The following is an 18,567-nucleotide window of genomic DNA, read 5'->3' on the forward strand; positions in this document are numbered from 1 at the left end:
TGTTGCAATCCAGACCGGCTGCAATGTGCAGAATCAGCAGCCGTAAAAACCGCCGTTTGAGAAGCACGGCTTGTGTGTTGAAACGATGAGCCAGCTATACTCCTTGCTGCTCAGGCTGCGCTACTGGCTGAAGACGGGACCCAAGCTCGTTTCTCAGCATGAATTACGGTATTGCCCTTGGCAGCCGCAGACCCTGGTTTAAGAGATCTAATTTATCAGGCTGCCATGTGCTAGACTTCAGCTGTAGTGGACTGATCCTGATAGAATAGCCTTTTCCGCTTTCATATTATAGGGGACAGTGTTGCAGCAGAGGAAGAGTGGAAGGACTGTAGCTCAGGGATGGGGGAACCCAGTTTCACTCCTTGACATCTTCAGGGTAGGGCTGAGAATGTCCCCCTGCCTGAAACCCTGGAGAACCGCTGCCAGTCAGTGTAGGCTCCTCAACCTCAACCTTCCTCAACCTCAGCCCTCCAGATGTTTTTGGCCTACGACTTCCATGATCCCTAGCTAGCAGGACCAGTGGTCAGGGATGATCTGGAGGGCCAAGGTTGAGGAAGCCTGTGTAGGCAATACTGAGATTGGGTCTGACAGCCTCCTATGTTTCTAACATGGCAAAGAGTAACCTTGTAATGTAAAAATGGTTTTTCCTCTAGGAACTTTTTCACTTGTGTTGCTTTTTTTTTTATAAAGAATTTATTGAATTTCCAAATAAAAACATAAAATACAAATACTACACAACATCTACAAAACAATACAAAAAAGACAAAAATGCAAAAATACAACACTAAACAAAAACAAATTAAACTTCACTTAAATTCCTAAACTTATTCAAATCTTATTTAATGGACTTCCTCACATCCTCTCTTCTGCGTTCATTTCAAATATACTGTAGTAACTTTGTAACAACTTTAAACTCTTCTTTAACAACTAATCTTACTTCTTATGTATCATCTTATATCTATAATCTTAATCTTAACCAAAAATATCCTTAATTACAATACTAGCAATTTATATCCTATTTTAAACTAACATCTTATTACTATCGCCTATTATATCAACTGATTTCACTTCAAATCTCTTATCTTTTCACGTTTTTTCAAATAGTCTTTAAATTTCTTCCACTCTTCTTGCACCTTCTCCTCCCTCTGGTCATCACTTGTGTTGCTTTTGTGGAGGAAAAACTATTGCATGAACGAATTTGTAATCCCAGGGATAGGGAAGTGCCAAGTATAGGTAGAAAAATGTTTTCATGGGGTTGGGGGGGGGGAGGGAAGATTCTCAAGCAAAATACTGCTGACAGCTTTCTGGGTCATGTAGCCAGCATGACTAAACCGCTTCTGGAGCAACAGAACACCGTGACGAGTGCCAGAGCGCATGGAAACGGCGTTTACCTATGTTTTTATCTGCCAGGGTCAGTGTGGTAGCAGCAAACTGATAACATTCTCTATGCCCACTCTAATGGTAGATTATTAATATTTTCAATCCACCGTTATAACTATTTTCTTACCTTTTCAAAGTTAATCATATTTAACAAATGCATTTTCCTTTGACCACACTGTGAAATTTTGCAATTTTCTTATTTTTGACATAAAATTTTAATTTTCTATACAAAATTCTATTTGAATTTGCATCGCCGAAACATCACCACACCACACTTCCAACTGTGTTAGATTTCTGGGTATGGGCATCTTAGATTTGACCAGTGACTTGTTGCTTTTAACATATAGCCACAAGATTTTAAGACTTAAAGTTTGTTTATTTAAATTTATCTGCAAATAATAATAATAATAAGAAATTATAGAGATTTTCCTGAGCTCAGCTTTTGGAATCTGACCAAGATCTTAAATGGCCTTTTTGACCTCCTCTTGGAACATGCATTGTAAATTCTGTATTTGTGTGCCTAATCAATATCTCTTGGATTTTGGTATCTTGAGAGTTGAAGGTGTTGGGGTGCCCTTCAGGTGTTTTTCACAACTAAGTTCAGGAATGCTGTGTTAAAGCAACATTTATTCAAGAAGCAAAACCCCTTTTCAGCTTCAGATGCGCCAAGATTCTGTACGTGTCTTTTTCTTTTAATATTTGAGTCAGTTTATATCTCTTGCTGGAATATTATTTTTGCATTGGCTCCAACAAATTTCTACTCCTGAGTATGCCTAGTGTTTAATACAACCCTTTACGTATTTTCAATTAAATAAAATTTATTTTACTCCGATGAGAAGCAAACGATATTTTCAAGCCATTATCTCATAATAGCGGGTATGCTGCCTCTCAGGGGGAGGCGATTCTGCTCCATCTCTGTATCAGCAGGGATTGAACATTGCACCTCACCTCACATAGAGATGCAACATGGTTTCCCCCACTGGAAGTGGAAATGAAGGCAAGGAGAGAAGCACAGCGGGCACCAGAGAAGCCTAGGGGCCAAGGTCCCTTTGCCCCCCCCCCTAAAATAATTGAAGGGGCCGCCCCCCTGAGTTGAAGGGAATTCCCATTCAAATGGTTTGTGTGTGCCACGTCATGTGATTGATTATGCAGGGTAGGGCTTACCTGCCCCCCCCAATATTTTATTCAAGCTGGCACCCCTGGCGGGCACCCACCTCTTTGTCCTTTGCATTCATCTCCTGACGCTTTTCCTGCTGCTTGAGACTTCACTGGAGGAGCATTCCAACCCCTGAATGTTGTTGTTTTTATCTTAAAAAACAGCTTTTTCATTTGTAATAATGTGTGTGTGTGTGTTCTCGCCCCCTTTCAGCAGTTCCTGACAGCCAGCTCTGCACTATGGGATATGCCCATGATGAATCACCATCCGCCTGTCCTGATGAGTTTGATGACTTCGTCACATTTGAGGTGAGTGTCTGAACACTTAAGTCTTTTGCTTGCCCCTAGTGACTAAGGCATGTACAAGGTTTGAGTCTTTACAGCAGCCGTCTCCAGAAGACTGGCCCTAAATCCAAACATGTATTTGGGGACCCCATTGCTTAATTCGTCAGTTTGTTACCTGGTGGGAGTGCTGCTGTGGCGACCCACCTTAAGCCAGGCCACACCGCTTGGTCATGGGTCTCAGCTAGGGATGGGGGACAAATGCCATTCAGTTTAAAGGCAAACTTCCTAATTCATACTTTTATCCTTCAAAATTTGCTCCTTTCCAAATTTTGCAGTGCAGGTCTCCAGCCAAGTTATCTGTGCAACAATGCATATACTAAAGTGTGCATATGTTTGTGAAAATAACGTGTTTTTTTTTAAAAAAATGCATTATATTACAGAAAATTGCTTTGCAAAAATGAAATGCCCTAAAATGCTGATGGATTGTTGTGAGGACTTTAAATAAGAATTCACCAACTGATGAGGAAATGTGGTATTCTTAATCTGTGAGGGCTTTCTTGGCAGCCTTGCAAGGTGGCAGTGCCATGCGCCACCGTTTACGGGATCTCTCACACCCACCGCCCTCCACTCCTGCCACATTTATTTTCTTAAGAATGCTTGCTTTTGTAAAGAAGCATCCATCTGTGTGCAGGACTGGATGGAGACCAGAATTATATACCGGTACCCACTGCTTGAAATTAGTTAGCATGGCCCATTTTACTTTCCTTGATAAATGGAATTGGTGACCTTGATTTCTTGGTGTAGCATTTGCTTAAATCTCCTTCCTCTAGTAGTCTGTAGGCTCAGGGGTGAGTATTGCAAGCATGAAAGAGTGGGGAAGTACAAATTTTTATGCAAGCTTGCCTCACCTTATCTCCAACACAGATTTCCCCCACCTCTTCCTTTGGTTATGCATTGAGAAAGCTTTGCAGGAGGATTGAAATATATGGCTGTCGGCCTTTCTTGATGACACGAGTGCTCCGTTTCATGCTAGTCATTTGCCTGGGGCAGATCAGGGTGCAGGAATGTTGAAGCCTGTGGCCACTGGGTTGCTGCAAAGGTATAGTGGTTGTGAGCTTTCCACTTCATTCAAAAGACAGTGCAACCAGCAAATGGGGGCAGGGCGGGGGGGGGGGCAGTGTGACACTACATTTTTCAAGCCCAATTTATTTCCCTGAGGTCGTGCCCTTAGGCATTTAAAAACTGCATGCAGGTCATACGGCTCCACTCCCCCCCCCCTTTCATCCCCACTCAGATCTTGCGCCGTCTGCAAATACATCCCCACGGTCAGGCAGAGTGAGTGGGCAGCTAATCCATCTGGCTTTGTTTTCTCCTAATGACACTTGAGGAAGGTTCAAACAGAGGTTCTCTCCTGTCCCTCAGACTCTCCAGTTACAAGATCAGAGCTTGGTTGGAAGCTGCTTCTGCCCAAAGACAATGTTGAAGTGAGGCCTAGCGGCAGTGAGGCAACTTTAGTATGGCTATTGCTCCTTGGGAGTCGGCAGTTGCCACAGGGAGATAGGGCCCTTTCTTTTTATTCTCTCCCCAACCCCTTTAATTTTTTAAAAAATACATTTTTATATAACTGTTTAATAGTACGAACAATCCCCTTTTCATTTCGTTGACGGGAACAAGGAGAGTGTAAAGTGAAATAAAAAGAAAAAGAAATCAAAAACATCAGTCTGGTGGTGCAGTCTTTCCGAAAGTATCCAAATTCAGGTCCACAATATCATAGCAGCCAGAATGCTTACAGGAGATGCTTTTGTATTTAATCTCCAAACAATAAAGCAGTGCCAAGGTGCCACAAAAGAGTCTTTATATTTTGTTCCTTTAGGCAGGCGTAAATCATTTGTTATTCCCCTCCACCACCAAAGCGAGTTGCCAAAACCATAAGAGAGCACGCATTTCTCATATTAAAGAATAAATGAAAATAAATAAACAAACCTTCCTGCTCTCGCTCTCTCTCTTTCTCTCTCTGAGTTGGCAACGCTGCCCTCTGCTGACCGACCAATGTAATACACTTGGGTAATAATCTTAAAATGCATTCAAAAACAAAATAGCAGCAACAACAAAAACCCCTTTATTTGTGCAACACAGTTGTAAGACAGGCATTTGAGGTGTGGTCAGAAACACAACTTGAACCAAGACTGAACGAAATGAGTGGTGGTGGAAATATGAGAAGTGGCGTAATTGTGTTGGACTGACTTGGGAGAGACTGAAAGAGGCTGTATTGTATTATTGAGAGCTTGTATTAGATCATTGAAAGTGAAGGATGTGTGTATAATGAGTGGAAAGCACCGGAGTCCTGTAAAGCTTGCTTTTGTTCCATTAAATATGAACACCCTTCATCCAACCTGTCGTTTATGCTTGTGCACAAGTGTACTTTAAGACTTGTAAAGTGCTTAGAAGTCTCGCTGGCTGTTAAGCAGTATATAAACTAATACTAATGACAGTGATAGTGTTGGTTACTAGACCTGTGGTCTAGTAAGCCAGCCTTGCTTATGAATTAAAATGAAGAAGATCCACAGCACAGTGGCAGAACAGCTGCTTTTGTATGCAGGAGGGTTCCAGGTTCAGTCCCCAGCTTCTACAGGGTAGGGAAATGCTTAGAAAGTCAGCCATTAAAAAAGAAGCAGTTAAAAGTACGTGGAACAGGATTAAAGTGTTCTAGAAGAAAACAGCAAAGTCCAGCTATCCACTAGTGCAAGCGCAGGCTCTCAGAGAGGTGTGTAAAGCAATGGAGCATCTGATGCAGAACTCTTCACCATAAAAGCAGAACCGTGGCCAGCCGTAGTGGATATGCTTCAGTAATCTGCTATACTTTTGGAAAGTGGTTTGTCCGTCTGTCCATTTGCCTGTCCACTGTGGGTTTGGACCTACACGGGTTCCCGAGGTGGCAGTCTTTGTCGATGTTGGGGTGCTGGGCACCATTTTGAATCCAGATGGCAGCCGAAACGTGACTTGCCTGATTTTGGCATGGCAAGTCCTAACTGCTGATGTGAAGATACTGTCTGCCCATTTGGCAGGACTTTGGCTTGACTTCACCCAGTTTTTCATGGCAGTTACAACAAGATTTCTTGAGGTGCAGGAGGAGACTTTTGCCAATGTATGGCTCCCATCAGATGCTCTGAGGTCCTGCATCATTGTGTGTGTGTGTGTGTGTGTGTGTGTACCTAGCCCCAAAACTCATAAATCACATCATCATTTTAAAATCACATTTATTTTTTTAGTTTCTTCAATGCCTGGGCAGAACCAGAGCCTTTCCACTACCATAGTGGACACTACCATTGTCGACACTTTCCATCAACCATAGTGCTTTTGTCTCATGAACTAGTCCCAGCACTGCATTGGATATATGGAGTCTTCGCTCGTCTGCCTGTCGTCTTGATTTAGAGAAGCGCTGCTCATTCTGGGGCTGAAGGAGAGCTGCCTTCTAATCGCAACTTGTTGCTTTTTGCCAATGATTACTTAAGGACTATGTTCCTGTGTGCTCAGTGATGTGAGGTGGCTGAAGTTGACTGAATCCCTTTATCTCCTTAAGCTTGGACATTGCTTCCTCTGGGCACAGTGTACTTTCTGTGAAAACATTTTTGTGGGGGGAGGGGGGGGGAGAGAGAGAGAGGGAGAGAGAGAGAGAGTTAGTTCAACCATGCAATTATATTCGTCATGTGCTTTTCCCCCGAATCACGTGTGAAATCTGCAGTTGCACACAGCCCCATAATCTTGGACCTACTGTAGCATCACCAACTACTTCTAGATAAACAAGGTTACGCCCTAGATATCTGGGGTGGGGCTGTCCTCGATTAACCCCATCACATATGGCTGTAATGGCTAACCAGATACTCTGACAGCTCTTCTGTATCCCCAGCATCTGTTACTCTGAGGTAGAGTGCCTCTGGATATGGTGGCTCAGCTTAGCAACCATGTCTAGCTTTGGGAGATAGACCTAAAAGAGGAGTGGCAAAGCTTTTTTCAGCCAGAGGGCTGCATTTCCCTCAAAGTAACCTTCTGGGGGCCACATGGCAGTGGTGGTGGGGCCAGAGGCAAAAGTGGGTGGGGGCATGGATGCTAATTTTACCTTGTACAGTAGGCTCGTTTCTGCACACACCCACACAGATCCCTCTATCCTCCATTCTGGGCGCCACAATTTAAGGAGGATATTGATAAGCTGGAAGGTGCGCAGACCAGGGCAAGCAAGATGATCAAGAGGGTCTAGAAACCAAGCCTTATGAGGAATGGTTGAGGGAGCTGGGTATGTTTAGGCTGGAGAAGAGGAGATTGAGAAGACATATGATAGCCATATTCAAAATATCTAAGGACTGTTGCATGGAAGGAGCAAGCTTGTTTTCTTCTGCTCCGGGGGATAGGACTCAAACCAGTGGCTTCAAGATACAAGAAAGGAGATTCCAACTAAATATGAGGAAGAACTTTCTGACAGTAAGAGCTGTTGGACAGTGGAACAGACTCCCTCAAGAGACTCTCCTTCCTTGGAGCTTTTTGAAGCAGAGGTTGGATGACCATCTGTCATACATGCTTGAGTTGAGATTCCTGCATTGCAGGGGGTTGGACTAGATGACTCCTGGGTTCCCTTCCAACTCTACAATTCTGTGATTCTGTGATCCAGGCAAGCAAGAAGCACTATCAGAGTTCAATGATAAAGTCTAGCCAGGCAAAAATACTCAAGGAGGGTGTGAAGTAAGGCTGGTGAGAGAAATGGTGGGGGACAGATGAAGAAGCCCCCAAGCCTGGGGTTCCCTATTCTTGACCTGTATCATCTACAAATTATTTAAAGCCACCAAAGTCTGTACATGGCCATCACCATCACTTCCTGCAGCAGTGAATCCCACAGTTACACCCGATGGCATAGAAATCCTCCCATTTTTCTATCCCTAATCCCTTGGCAATCGGTTTCTTTGGGTGACACCCCCCCTCCCTTTTCGTATAGGGAGAGAGAAATGTTCCTGAGCTAGAAAGGGGTGTGTTCCTTTGACACGAGTTTAAAACTTGGCTGTCTTTGTCCAAAGGTGGCTGAGGTCTGCATTTAGTTGCAAGAATTGAGCCTTCCTAGTGAAACACAGGCAGGGAAATGGGGGTGGGCTGGGGGGGGGGAGAGAGAGATTAGCCTGTAGGCTATCTGGGGAGTTCAAGAACAAAAGGAACTCTGTTGAGAGAGCTGAGGCCAGTTTGTTCAAACCAGCCCAGTTTGTACTTCCTGATCGCTTCTTGCCTCCTCCCCACCCCCAGCAGAAAGCCAGGAGGTGTGTGTGTTTCTAAGTAAGTGTATCCAGTTGGACTTTCGCTTTCAGAGTAGGAACTTTGCCTGCCTTCAGGTAAAAGATTACCCCCCCAGCTTTAAAGGGAAAAACGGTGCCAATCGGAGGTGCTAACATGGTCCGGATTCCGGTCCTCTCTGGAATGCTCCAGCACAGCCCCTCAGGTGGGTTTCGAGGCCGTTCAGCCTGTGTTGGGAGGGGTACTTGCCTGTCCATCTGTCCGCCCATAACACTTCGGCAACAGTAGGGAGCCATCATACCTAGTCAGCGTTCTCCCTGAGCCTGCTAAGACGTGGCGTCCTCCACCTGTGAGTTTGTATGTGTGTGTGTGCATGTTTTAAAAGAAGGGTGTACTTCTGTGGTGGTTTGTGCTCTCCTAGTATCGTTGAGCTCATCCAGGAAGGAAAAGGGTTTGGATCTATTGAGCAACAGGGAAACCGGTTCTGTGGGGAGGCTGGGGAGCAGAGAGGTCAGCACAAGCAATTGATGTAAATCATTTCTTCAAATGGTTGCAGAATTAATGCACTGTGGATCCTGCGGAGTTTGGGAAATAGAGGAAGGTGCTTGCATAAAATATTCTGTTCAGCAATCACAGGGTTTTTAAAAATAATTTTATTTTATTTTACAGGTGTAGAGTTATAACAATGCAAAATACATATGCATATTTAGAGATTGCTCTGAATCGCTAGACTTTCCACCTTCCCCTCCATGAGTCCTATTATAAACCTTTTCAACTGCGTATTATTTCATCATCCAAATTTATGTCCCTCCAGTTTATCCATAGAACCTTCTACATTACAAGTGTTATTGCAACCCTGCTATTGTTTTCATCTGCTTACAGTGGTCTCTCAAGTAAATTATAAATTCCCCCCATTCTTTATTGAAGTTTTGGTCAGCAGTAGTTTGCACCTTACAGCGCTACAGTCAGTCCTCAGAGGTTTGAGGTGGCAGCGGCCAGGGAGAGGGCATTCTCTGTGGCCTCCCCTAAGCTGAGGGATCCCCTCCTCGCATCTGGCACCTTCATTATGTTGTTTTCATTGTGTACCTCTTACCTATGACATCTGATCTCTCTCTTTACCTATATAGGACCCACCGTATTCTCTTGGCTGTAGTTTTCTTTTCACTGCTTTTAATACTGTACTTTTTTTAATTGGTGTACCCCACCCCAGGAACTCATGGTGAAGGTGTGCATATGAAATCTCCTCCTTCGTTTGATTACTCTGCAAGCATTAAGTGCAGATGTTTCCAGTATTCTCGTCACAAGAAAGTTGCCTTTTTATATTTGCTTCCCCCACTCTTTCCCTTGCTACCACCAATCCTTTGGCTGAGACTCTGGGGTCCTTTTTCCATTAGGGGAGGATGGAGATCTTATCAGAGCTAGTGGTAATGATGTTCCCTGAAGACAATTCCATGTGCTGTTAAGGTTGGGGTGTGTATGGAAAGAACAGGCTTATAGAGAACATAGGAAGCTGCCTTATACTGAGCCAAACCACTGGTTCATCTAGCTCAGTATTGTCAACACTGGCCGGCAGTGGCTCCATGAGGTTTCAGGCGGGGGACATTCCCAGTCCTACCTGGAGATGGTGGGGATCGAACCTGGGGCCTTCTGCTCTAGCACTGAGCTACAAACACTTGTTTAAGCATCCGTATGTGGCTTGCAGGATAGCCACCCTTGGTCTACACACAGACCTGCAGCTGTTAAGGTTTCAGGCATGGTTCCTCTCTTAGCCCCACCTAGAGATGCCAGAGATTGAACATGGGACCTTCTGCATGAAGAGCAGGTGGTCTTAGACTAAGATGGGGCTCTACAGTGCTTCTTCTTTTTAGGGTCTGTGAGCAAACATAAGAGGCCCAGGGTACTGGACCTGAGCTATTGCATTGAATGGAACCTGTGGTGTAACTGGGGCAGGCACCCTTGATAGCTGTTCTTAAGCTTGTCCACAATGCGATAAAAAATACGTTAAGTGATTGTGAATATAACTTTTTGTAACTGCAGTGTGTTGTTGTTTGTTCCCTCACAACCTATGGTGAAGATTCAGGTAGGTAGCCATGTTGGTCTGACCATAGCTGTCAACCTTCCCTTTTTTGCAGTGGGAAATGACGCTGGAATAAGGGAATTTCCCGCAAAAAAGGGAAAGTTGACAGCTGTGGGTCTGACGCAGTCAAAATAAATAAAAAAAGGAAATTGTCCAGTAGCACCTTAGAGACCATCTAAGTTTGTTCTGGGTATAAGCTTCTGTGTGCATGCACACTTCTTCAGATACCTTTTCCTATCAACCTCACAAAGAAACTCGCACAGGTACAGATATCTGAAGAAGTGTGCATGCTACTAAGGTGCTACTGGACAATTTTCTTATTTTTTTTTTTATTTCAGCCCATGGTGAAAACATTAAAGACTGGCTGACAGAATGGGCGTAAAACCCTCAGCCTCTGCTATAGTGTTAGCAGGTTGTTTCTGCAGAGAATGCAAGAGTTACTACTGTATTTGATAATTACCTTGAACACAAAATGTAAAGACTTGGTCTGAACCTTTATTTTATTTTTTACTGTTTATATGTGTTTTTGTTTTCAAGATTCCGTTTGCCACTTCTCTCTCTCTCTCTCTCCCCCCCCCCCCTTTAAAATTGAGTATTTGTTCAACGTTGCATGGGCAATTCATAGAAAAGGTTTATCTGTAGAATGTGCTGAGGTCAGGTCTGCTGGTAACACACAAAAACAAACTTCCTTAGCTGAGGAATCTGCAAAGGTCTTTCAACAGCTGCCCTGGAAACCAGCTGCCCTTCCTGAGGCTGTAAAATGGGGGCGAGGTGCAGGCCGGGAGGTGGATCCCCCCCCCCAGGTGACAGTTTAACTTTTTTTTTCTTTTGCTGTAGCAGCAGTTTTTTGGAGGCTTTGCTTTTTGGTAAATGGATATCTAGGTTAGGAATGTGAGCCTGTCTCCCTGGCATCTTGGCTGGGGGTTTAATATTTAATTGAAGGGAAGGAAACAGAAATGACCAGGCAAGGCTATATCTGCTGTTGCTACAAAGCAGTGCTGTTTGTCAAGCGGCTGAAACTTATAACTCCTTCGGAGATGTGCTCTCTACTTTGCCTATTGAGGAGTGGAAGCCGCTCAGTGGTGCAATGCACACAAACACTGTTGTGTACCTGCGACTTTAAACTAGCTTTTGCCAACCTGGTGCCCTCCAGATATTTGGACTACAACTCCCACCAACCTCAGCCACTTAGTCCCCTTTTTTCTGCCCATTGGAGGGGACCAAGAAACAGTCACCCATGCCTTCGTCAAATGAAAGCTGAGCTACTGCGTTCCTCCCTCTGTGGGGCTGCCCTTGAATGTGGGGTTGCAAACGGATGAATATTGATTAGAGCAGGCACCCCCAACTTTCGGCCCTCCAGATGTTTTGGACTACAATTCCCATCATCCCTGACCACTGGTCCTGTTAGCTAGGGATCATGGGAGTTGTAGGCCAAAACACCTGGAGGGCTGAGGTTGAGGAAGCCTGGCCTAACCTGTCCTATCCCTCAGGGTGGTCATGAGGAAAAAACGAGGAGAACCTTTACCATAAGTTCTGTGAAAGAAAGGTATGATATAAGAGTAACAAATTAAAAAACAAACAAACCCAGGAGCATTGACAATAGCTATCGGTTTTGAACCGGCTTTTGGTGGGGACAGGGGCTATGGTTAAGCAAGCTGGCAGAGGGTTTCAGTTCTTTAGCAAAATAGTTTAATGTTACTCTGTTAAGGGGACTGTGATCAGTTTTCACACTTCAGCTCAAGGCTTCAGGATCATATGCTGAAAATCTAGAGAGAAATACAATTCTATAGTGATCCTCTGTTTACCTGTCTCATGTGTGCCTTTGGCATTTAAGAGAGTGGCATGAAAAGCTTGCAAAATCTTGCTGCTAAGCACATGGTGTCTCCTTTACTAACCTTTCTTGATACAGAACTTTGCAGTGTTTTTGAAAAAGCTCCTCTGAACTTGATATGGGTGTGTATTTATTTGTTTTCCCCTGGTGTGCAAATTTAATAGTCAAGAGTCAAGATGACCTTCAGGAGTAATTTGCCTGATTTTGCATTCTCTTTGGAGTAGAAGGGAATAAGCGGCATTCTCCCAGAGATTATTCTGACTTGTGTTCAGCAGAAATAAGTGCCTTTAAAAAAAGGGGGTGTTGTAACACAAATGGATATGTGTAACCTGGATTTGTTGGTTGCTTGTTGAAAGGGTCTGTCCTTAATGGCTTGAAAAACAATACACTCTGAAGGCTTTTGTTTTTATTTACTAGAGCGTTGTACCCAATGTTGCTCAGGAATTCTAAGAAACAATAAAAGCAGGGCAGTTTTGAAATGTTCCGTTGGTGATCTTGATTAAAATGGGCATCTAGTTGTATCCAACATAGATGAAAACCTGCTCCTTGATCTCAGAACCCATTGTGCAAAAAATTTGGATAAGATGTCTGAAGAGGTGTCCAGCTACGCAGTGAACAAACAACTTCCAAAATATAAAGTAGATTTAGTACATGTCTATCCACCTGTCCTTCTGCTGTGGAACTCAAGGCACTGTTACATTGGGGGTTCCCAGGCTGTGTCTCCCAGGCACTGACCAGATCAGATCTACTTAGCCTGAGTAGATTAGCCGCATCACATGTTCTCTGGACCCTGCCCTGGGACCATTCCTGATAGGACACAGATCGCAAATATTTCAGTTACTTGCTTCATTTATCTGGTTTAACACTCTGACGTCTGAATCCAGACTCGTGGTTTGTTTTTACCCAAACAACCATGTGTGGTAAGCCAAGAACAAACCTTGGTCACACCTCGTGGTTTGTTCATAGTAGACAAATGGTAGGGGTGGCTGGCTGGCTGGCTATACATATGTCTGTTTATGTTTGTGTTTAAATTGGGGGGGGGGATATTCTGTGACTCCGAAAACCCAAGGCCTTGTACTGTTAACGATGTTACAAGCCTGGTTGGAAGTGGTGCTTAGTGACCAAGTTCTGAGAGGAGAGGGAGATGGGTGATTGCTTTGAGAATGTTAAGTGGGGCCTGGATAACGTCAATGCATTCTGATTGGTCTGGGTGATGGCACACTCTGATTGGCTGGAGGTTCTTGTCAGTTGGGATTTAACTGTCAGTTTTTCTCCCAACTGACAGTTAAATCCCAACTGACAAGAACCTCCAGCCAATCAGAGGTTGAGGAGTTGGAGGGAAAGGATGGCCTGATTCTCAGCTGGCCCCCACCTGCCTGTAGTCTTATATACAACCAGTCCAAGGGGTGGCCCTATTTGTCACCTTCATCTTTAGTATGAGGGTTGCCCTGGTAGAACTCAGCAAAGAGGAAGAGGATGGGAACAAAACTAGAACTAGTTGGCTCTGCCTGTCAATGCTTCTGGCTCCCCCTACCGTTGGGCTCCCTAACTTCCACCCTATCAGTCCCAACAGGTGCCATCCATCACTTACGTCGAGCCAAACCATAGCTTCGCTCCCAGTAGTTGGGGAGGAGCACAGTGGCCAAAAATTTTCCCCTGTGCACCAGTGCTAAGCCATAGTTTGGCTTGGTGTTGTGTGCTGATGAGGTCACTGTAATAGGCGAGTTCATGAAGAAGTATACAACAGAAAGAGTGCGTGTGTACCTTCAGTGAAGGAGGTATGTTAAGACCCTCCTTCTCAAAATGGCCTACTCCATTCAGTACTCCACCCTCTCTTTTCGTTCCCGCTCCAGGAACATAGGAAGCTGCCCAATACTGAGCCAGTCCATTGGTCTGTCTAGCTCAGTATTGACAACACTGACTGGCAGCAGTTCTCCAGAGCTTCAGCAGGAGCCTCTCCTGACCCCACATGGAGATGCCAGGGATTAAACCTGAAGCCTTCTGCATACAAAGCAGTTGTTCTACCACTGAGATATAGCCCTTCTTCCAGAAAAGGCTTTCTGATGAAAGAAAACATAGTTGTGATTTGGAGTTGTCATGAGATCTCTTTCTCTCTCTCTCTCTGTTCTTACATTGCTTTTTCTCCTCTTCTCTGCAACAGGCAAATGAAGTGACAGACAGTGCGTACATGGGCTCAGAGAGCACCTATAGCGAGTGTGAGACTTTCACGGACGAAGACACCAGCACGCTGGTGCATCACGAGATGCATGATGAAGTAGAAACGGATAGCGCGATTGATTCCACTGTGCACTCGGAGTTCACGGACCCCATCGAGGAGCCTGAGAATGGGTAGGTGCTTTATCTTTGTGATGGGTAGGACAGCAGGAGCCTCTCCATGAACTTAAAGCATAGATTTGGATGCTTAGTTTTTTGGCAAACCACCCTTAGGGAGCACAAAACAAAGGGGTAAGTGGCCATTTCTCCCCTCCCCAAAATGTAAGGGCTGCATTCATGCATCACAGTAAGCCATAAAACCACGATTTACTGTGTGAGAGCCAATCACACCTGTTTCTCTCTCAACCAATGCTAGGAAGAAACAACCTGCTATCCCTGGCTTCGCAGTTGTATCCGTTGCACTGATTGTGGTTGGGTTTGCGCCAAACCAGCCGCAGTGCTGAAACCCGTGTTTGTTCTTGGCTAAATGATCATGAAAACCTTTTAAAACTTCCAGCCACGGTGATGTGTGTGAGTTTCGCATCTGGCACGGAGAGCCAGGACAATGTTTTACCATGGCATGTGAACTGGGCCAAGGGGAGCCTTGCTGGATCTGATCACCAGCCCATCAAGCTTAACAATCTGTTTCTTGCAGTGGCTAACCAGAAGCCGGCCGTTGTCTCCCGGCGTTGCTTCTTAGCATCTGATATTCTGGAGGCAGCACAGCCATCGTAACTTGTTGGTAGCCATTAATAGCTTATCCTCCCTGGGTGTGTCTAATCCCCTTTCTAAAGCTATCTAAGTCACTTGCCATCATCACACCTTCGTGGCAACCAGTTCCCATGCATTTATATATACTGCGTGAAGAAGTACTTCCATTATTCTGTCTGTTTTTGCCATTGGTTGTGGGCCCACAAGTGGCTGCAGGCTGATACGCTTCTCGTCCCTGGTTTACAGAATTTGCATTTATTTCATTTAAACAGTTGTGTCAGGTGTCTTTTCTAGATCAGCTCCGCCCAAGGTGGCAAACGGAAAATGAACCATAAAAATACAGTAATCTAAAATAAAAATAAAAAGGCACTATGTTGGTATACAGTTCAGGCAGTATAAAAAGAGTTTTGAGAGCCACAACAGAGAAATAGCATGAACAGTATAACACTATGTTAAATATGGCAACTGAGGGAGTTCTGTCTGGTGGAGGCTGTCCTTGAGCAGGCCTTGCCTCATGTCCCCACCAATCTAACTACGAGGACCTGGGAGAGCAGGGTTCATATCTCCTCTCAGCCATGAAGCTCATTTGGTGACCTTGGGCCAGTCACCATCTTTGAGACTAACCGACCTTACAGAGTTGCTGTGAGGATGAAATGGGGAGGAGGAGAAACATCCTTGGAAGATAAAGGTGCTACGGTATATAGATGCAATAAGTAAGTAAATTTTAAGGGCAGGCCAACTGCGCATGGCCTCAGGCACTGGTTTTAAAGCACAGGTGAAAACGAGGCCTGGAAACGACAGCCTGTGAGTTTCTGGAAGAAATTGCCCTTCTTTCCTGGGGAACGAAGACAGTGGGGTTAGGACTAAAGGACTAGAATGGTGAATGGGGGATCAAACTGGCAACTAGCTGTGTTGCATAGGAGCCAGCTCCTAGGGGCCGAGGGGTCTTTGGGCCCCCCAGTAAAATATTTTAAGGAAACAGCCCCCCCCCAGTTGATGGGCATTGCCATTCAAATGGTGTGCCTGCACCATGTCCTGTGATTGATTATGAGAGGTGGAGCTTAAACCTCCCCCCCCCCCCCAGTATTTTATTCAAGTTGGCACCCTGCTGTGTTGACCTGCAAGGTTTGTCTTGTGCAGAGCAAAGTCAAAGTTTTGGGGAAGTGCATGCTAATTTCCATCCCTGAGGTTGGGGGTATTTTGTGTGTTTTTGAAAAGGCAATCATACAGTTATGCCGATACCCTCCCCCCTTTTTTAACTTGACCTGTTCAATGAAAGAAAAAAGTGCATTCATACATCCACCTGACACCTTCTCTAAAAAGTGTCCAGAGTGTGATCCAACTAGATCATAGCAATCATTTGTCCTGATAAGGCTTGTAGAGGGGGGACCTTCTTTGTGAAGTCAGACCACTGGCCTACTTGGGCCGGGAATGTCTACACTGTCAGGAATTGTACCGATGATTTCCTACAAAACCTGCGCTCTACCACCAAGCTACAAGCCCTGGGTGGAGCTTTGGCTGGCAGTAATTCTCCAGGTTCTCTGGCAGGAGCTGACTGAGGCTGACTTAACTATAGCCCTGTCCGACTAGTTCCCTGTTGGGCATAAGCCACCATATGTATCCATGAGAAGGGAGGACTCCTCAGGTTTTCTATTTTGGGTATCAGGGTGTTGTTGTTTTTTAAGTTGATTTGGGATTTAAGCTGTGCCTTTGCACTAGTTTAGAGTTAGGCAAAGCTTCTTTTCCCCACCCCCCAAAAAACCCTGTTCACTTTCTACTTGGAGCATGTGAAGGAGGACTTCCCATATGCCCACAAGGAGCTGGAGAAGGTTCTGATTGTGATCCGGGGCTGAAAGAGTGTTTTTGCTGCTGGAGGCCCTGCAGATTAAGAGGGGGAACTGGGATTAGCCTCCTGCCGCTTTCTTTGCTGAAATGAGCTGGGCTCAGTGGTTGCTAACCCTCAGTCCGTAATCAGCTTCTGAGCTGCGAGGCCACCAAGGGCCTTTTTTTTCCTGGAGAGAATTAGCAAGCATGCCAGCTTGCGTTCGCCCTGCCCGGCCTCCTGGGAGTATGGCTCAGTGCATTGGACTCTCCTGCCTGTAGGTACAAATGCCTTTCTTTGGAGGTGGGTGGGTGGGATATTTGTCATTTTAAAAGTGGAGTTGCTGTGTTTGACCAGGATTGTGGCAGTTCTGTGTGTGTAGCTTTTGAGTGGCTTCTTTACAAGCACTGGAGATGTAAGGTCAGGCAGCCAGCAAATTAATATCACCGTTGCAATGCAAGGTGGAAAATGTCATTCTTGGAAGTTTTATAAAGAGTTATGTGTGGGATTAATAGATGTGCTAGGGTGGAAAAGATGTTGAAGCTAAAATTTGAGTGCAGGCAGAGAAAGACACACACACACACAGAGAGAGAGAGAAAGAGAGAGAGAGCATCATACGCTCCTGGGTAGGCATTGTATTGCCCAGCCAGCAATGGTATGTCCTAAGAGGAGGTTGCTTTTTTTATCCCTGACACACATACTGTATACACACACACACACACACACACACACACCCTCCATTTGCTGCAAGAAGCCAGTGGTATGAGGACCAGAAGGAAAAAGAATGGGTGGTGGTTTTTCATTTATTATCATTGCCATCATCAGTCATTACAGGAAAAGATTCCTTTCAAGCCTTTCTCATTTCCATATTTTGCATTCCAGTGCTTAACAAAGCAAGTCCATCTCCCGACCACATGGCAATTCCACCGTTTGCCTTCTCTCCCTTGGATGGAGCAACACAGTTTATCCATTTCTGCCAGCTCCAGACATTTTAATAACCATTCCCATTCAGCTGTAATTGGTTGACATTTCCATTTTCCAGCCCACACTTATTTTTGCTGCCATCCACATGACCCTAACAGATCTATAGGAATGTTGCTCTCAATCAGAATGGCAAGAATGATTATTATGAGGGGTTCTCACGAGAGCCCAGGGCAATTGTTAGTGCAGCATACAATAATAATAGATTTTTTTTTAATAGTATGTCTTAATTTTTTAGAGCTGCCTTGGAATGTCGCCCCCCCCCCTTTTAGTGTGAACAAACTAAATTGTTTTTTTAGAACAACAACAACCAAAAACTTGATGGACACTCTGTGCCATCTATTTCTAATATGCTAGTGGTCATTCCTAGAGTATGGCTATACCTGTTGATAAAAATGCTCCTGTTTCTATGTTACAAACTATAGTTCATCCAGATGGGCAGTTCCTTATTTTGTTGACAAGGATCTGAAATATGACATTGGATATAGTAAATATATATGGTCTAAATTTGAACTCTCCTAGAATGTGTTCCCTGAATATTTGAGCCGTTTGACTGATATGACATATGAACAGAAGCAGAAACTGGGCCTTTTGCATAACTGGCCTTGCCTTGACCTTGACAGGGATTTGCCTCCCATAAGATTGGCATTGACCACTTCTCGCTCTTCCTTCCCCTCCCCCCTCCCTCCCTTCCTCCCTGGGGCTTACTAGATTTTAATATCTACTTTCTTCCAATATTTCCTTCCTGCACCGGGACCTTGATGTCCTCTTCCTTATTTCTGTTTTGCTGGTGGTCAGAAGATCTTCTCCTTGTTGATGTCCAGAGATTTGGCTCCCATC

At 44.7% G+C, this 18,567-nt stretch overlaps 1 protein-coding gene across 4 annotated transcripts in view; it reads left to right on the forward strand.

Annotated features, from left to right (window-relative positions):
- RAB11FIP3 (RAB11 family interacting protein 3) overlaps positions 1–18,567 on the forward strand; it is an 82,148-nt gene that overhangs the window by 36,092 nt on the left and 27,489 nt on the right. For 2 of the 4 annotated variants that reach the window (XM_033167761.1, XM_033167762.1), the window contains exons 3-4: positions 2,750–2,844; positions 14,161–14,348. In XM_033167761.1, coding sequence (XP_033023652.1) covers positions 2,750–2,844; positions 14,161–14,348 — 283 coding nt within the window. The remainder of the gene's footprint in view (positions 1–2,749; positions 2,845–14,160; positions 14,349–18,567) is intronic. The other 2 variants (XM_033167763.1, XM_033167764.1) reach the window with 1 other exon arrangement.

The sequence above is a fragment of the Lacerta agilis genome, chromosome 13 (genome assembly GCF_009819535.1).
Source record: "Lacerta agilis isolate rLacAgi1 chromosome 13, rLacAgi1.pri, whole genome shotgun sequence".
Taxonomy (NCBI): domain Eukaryota; kingdom Metazoa; phylum Chordata; class Lepidosauria; order Squamata; family Lacertidae; genus Lacerta; species Lacerta agilis.